The sequence below is a fragment of the Alligator sinensis genome, unplaced genomic scaffold (assembly GCF_000455745.1).
Source record: "Alligator sinensis unplaced genomic scaffold, ASM45574v1 scaffold1329_1, whole genome shotgun sequence".
Lineage (NCBI taxonomy): Eukaryota > Metazoa > Chordata > Crocodylia > Alligatoridae > Alligator > Alligator sinensis.
In genome coordinates this window covers 1,009,715-1,013,232 of record NW_005842460.1, presented here as the reverse complement: position 1 = coordinate 1,013,232, position 3,518 = coordinate 1,009,715, and the positions used below count along the sequence as shown (strand labels likewise).

The 3,518-nt window shown below is 57.9% G+C and overlaps 1 protein-coding gene across 1 annotated transcript in view; it reads left to right on the top strand.

Moving 5' to 3' along the window:
• FIGNL2 (fidgetin like 2) overlaps positions 1–2,489 on the top strand; it is a 4,851-nt gene extending 2,362 nt beyond the window's left edge. The window contains exon 2 of the mRNA XM_014523224.2: positions 42–2,489. Within this exon, the coding sequence (XP_014378710.1) occupies positions 42–1,749 (1,708 nt within the window). The 3' untranslated portion in view covers positions 1,750–2,489. The remainder of the gene's footprint in view (positions 1–41) is intronic.
• The last annotated feature ends 1,029 nt before the right edge of the window (positions 2,490–3,518 follow it).

The window sequence follows — 3,518 nt, the reverse complement described above, 5'->3', positions numbered from 1 at the left end:
AGGAACTCGTGTGGCGGGGCCACCACGTCCAGCGGCCTCGGGTCGTCTCAGGAGTTTAGCTCAGGCTACAGCAGTGCCTACTTGCCATCGGGCTACTGCAGCCAGCCCACCACAGCACTTCCCCCCCCGCACCCCTCCAGCCTGCACGGCTCCGGACTCCTGCAGCCCGCGCACCCCCCCGCCGCACTGGTCTCCAGCTACAGCTCCTCTGGCCCCATGTACAACTATGCCTCGGGCAGCTACGCGCCGCAGCCTGGCTACGGGGGCATCCACCCCCCGCACCCCTCCGCCTCGTACCTGCCCTCAGGCATTGCTGCTCCCACGCCCATCCCGCCTCCTCCGCCGTCCTCCCGGCCCCCCGTGGTGCCAGCCTACAGCTACCAGAGCTCCAGCCTGGCCCCGCTGGCAGTGCCGCCTCCGCTGGGCAGCGATTCTGGGGGCTCTCTGAAACGAAAGGCCTTCGACATCGCCGGCGGGGAGGAGGAGGGTGAAGGCAGGTACAGGAAATACAGCTACGAGCAACCAAAGTCCACCCCCCAGTCCCCCTACCCCATGTCCGACAACGGCGAATGTAGAGGCAATGGCTTCCGCCGGAGCACTGAGACGCCCCAGGTGCCCTTCAAGGCTGGGAAGAGGCCGGCGGGAGCGGCGACGACCGTGGCCTCGGAGGAGCACGCGGAGAAGTACAACAGCCAGCCCATGAAGGGCCTGGTCTCGCCCCCGTACAGCGCCGGGGAGGCCCCGCTGCGCTCCGGCGAGAGCTTCGACAAGTTCACGCCTCCCCTTGCCAACGGCGAAGGCGAGCAGGGCCATGCCTTCACCCTCCGCATGCAGGCCAAGCCCCAGCCCTGCGGGAGCCAGCCCGGGGAGGAGCAGCCGAAAAACACGGACCCTCTGATGCTGGAGCTGGTGAACAGCAAGATCGTGGACTGCGGCGCCCCCGTCCAGTGGACAGACATCGCCGGGCAGGTCTCCATCAAGGCGGCCATCGAGGAGGAGCTGGTGTGGCCCATCCTGAGGCCTGGGGCTTTCACGGGGTCGAGCCGGCCACCCAGGACCATCCTGCTGTTCGGGCCCCGGGGGGCAGGGAAGACCCTGCTGAGCAGATGCATCTCCACCCAGCTGGGCTCCACCTTCCTGAAGCTCAGCGGGCCGGCGCTGCTGTCCAAGTGGAAGGGCGAGGCCGAGAAGGTCCTGCAGACGGTGTTTTTCGTGGCCAGCTGCCGCCAGCCGTCGGTGGTGCTCATCACCGAGGTCGAGTCCCTCCTCCCGGCCCGGGCCGGCGAAGACGCCGCCCAGACGAGCCACCTCAAGTCTCAGCTGCTCTCCTACCTGGACAACGTCGCTACCTCGGCCGAGCAGAACGTCGTCGTCATCGGCACGACCGCCCGGCCCAGCACCATGGACGAGGCCTCCCACCGGCGGTTCGCCAAGCGGTTCTACATCTCCCCGCCCGACAGCATCGCGCGGCGCCAGATCCTGCACCACACCCTGGCCCAGCAGAACTACTGCCTCAGCGAGAGGGAGATGGCCTCCCTGGTGCAGCACACGGAGAGCTACTCGGGCAGCGAGCTGATCCAGCTGTGCCAGCAGGCGGGGGCCACCCAGCTGCAGGGCCTGCCGGGCCAGCTGCAGCCCACCTCTTACAAGGACTTTGAGAACGCCTTCTGCAAGGTCCGCCCCGCCATCTCCCAGAAGGAGCTGGACGTGTACGCGGAGTGGGATAAAATGTACGGGTCCAGACACTGACGGTGCACGGAGGCATCGGAGAGGGGCCGGCCGGGGGAGCCGAGCCCTCAGCCCCACCTGAGACTCCAGCGGCGTCTTCTCGCCGTTGGCGTTGCTTTTATTCTGGCTCAACCTCGGAGAGGAAGGTTTTGGGCTCTCTCTTCATTTCCCGCGACGATCCGCTGCCCTGGAGTCTCTGCCCCGGCCCCAGCATTTCAGCTCCGCAACGCTTTGCCCTCGTCTTTTCCAAGCCGATCAGCAGGTGAAATGCAAAAGCCTCCCCCCGAAATCCCACCTACAACCAATGCATACCCTTTTTTTTTTTTTAATTATTATTATTATTATTATTTCAGAGTGGACTGGGTTTTTTTGTTGTTTTTGAAAGTAGTCGTTCACTGAACTCAGGATAATCTATTTATTATTCGTCTACTTTCCCGTTCTTCGGTTTCTAGACCAGCCATGGAAAGAAAGCAGCCAGGCAGAGGCGCTTGCGGTCCGAGCTCTGTGCTGGTGGAGCGGCTCTCCCACCTGTTTATGGAGACCCGCTTTTTTTTCTTTTTTGGTCTTTTTTTCAGCCGTCATGTAACTAAACCAGCTCTTTTTGGATGTGGCCCTCCAGGCAGCTTGCTGTACTGCGGTGCCCATGCCTTGGACTCATTCCCAAGAAGATCTTGATAGCCTTTCAAGCCATCATCAGGAATTTATTATTAGGAATAAATGGCAGGGGAGAGGGTAGGAGGGAGGGGAAAACACAAAACTGAAGGGTTTTGGAGTAAAAAAAAAAATGTAGATTGTTTAATATACTAGACCTCATTTTTATTTTTGTAATGTATGTAGTATTTTTTTGTTTTTTCTTTTTTAACTACTCAGGAAAAATTTTACCTCAGACAAAAAAAAAAAAAAAAAAGAATGTGTTTTTAAAAACTTTTTATCGTCTCCAGAAAAAGAAAGAAAGAAAAAAACCCAGATCTTAAAGAGTTTGCAAACTCAGTGCAAGGCCACGCTGGGCGTTTGCTTCCAAAAAAGGATGACCGAAAGAAAGAAGAAAAAAAAAAAACTTGAAGTTGTTACAAAGATGAAAGTTGAATGTATTTCAGGTGCTTTTCACGATATATTATGCCATAATTTTATTTTATTTTTTTTTAAACATTGTTATTGTAGTGTTTGGTGGAGTAACGTGTCTTCAAAGGAAAAGAGTATTAGTGCCGTAGTTTGAAAACTGTCCCTAGCACCACTTTTTGGACAAATCTGGTGGTAACATCCTCAGCTCAGTTCGTCAGAGCCGGCTTCCCGCTGCATTCTCCACTTCGCTTCTCCTCGGCTTTAAGTCCTGTTAACCCGTGGAGAAGGCCGAGCCGTGCCGCGACCGCGCTGGGCTGCGGGCAGGGAAAGCCCTGGGCTAGCACCGCTCTCTAGCCTGGGCACTGACCCTGCAAAACCGTATGCGCCGTGCGCTCGAGGCTGCCTCTCCACAGCAAAAGTTGCACTGGTTTAACCGGAAGAGAGCCTCAAAACGGGTGGGATCCCTGCAGGGCGCTCCCTGTCCTGGGTATCCCGGGCAGGTCTCCCTGCTGCCAAAATCCGGCGGCTCTTGAAACAAGATCAACCTTTGAAGCGGTTGGACTCGGCAGCACAAAATAACCCCTTAGCTCAAGCAGGTGCAGCTTCTAGGAGAAGGGCCTCCCGCCCCGAAGCCCTTGGACACCCGCAAGGGAAGCCCTGGCCCGAGTCCCAGCGGGGGCTGAGGCTGCCCTAAAGGCAAAGCGCGTGCAAGGGACGTCTGCGCTTGC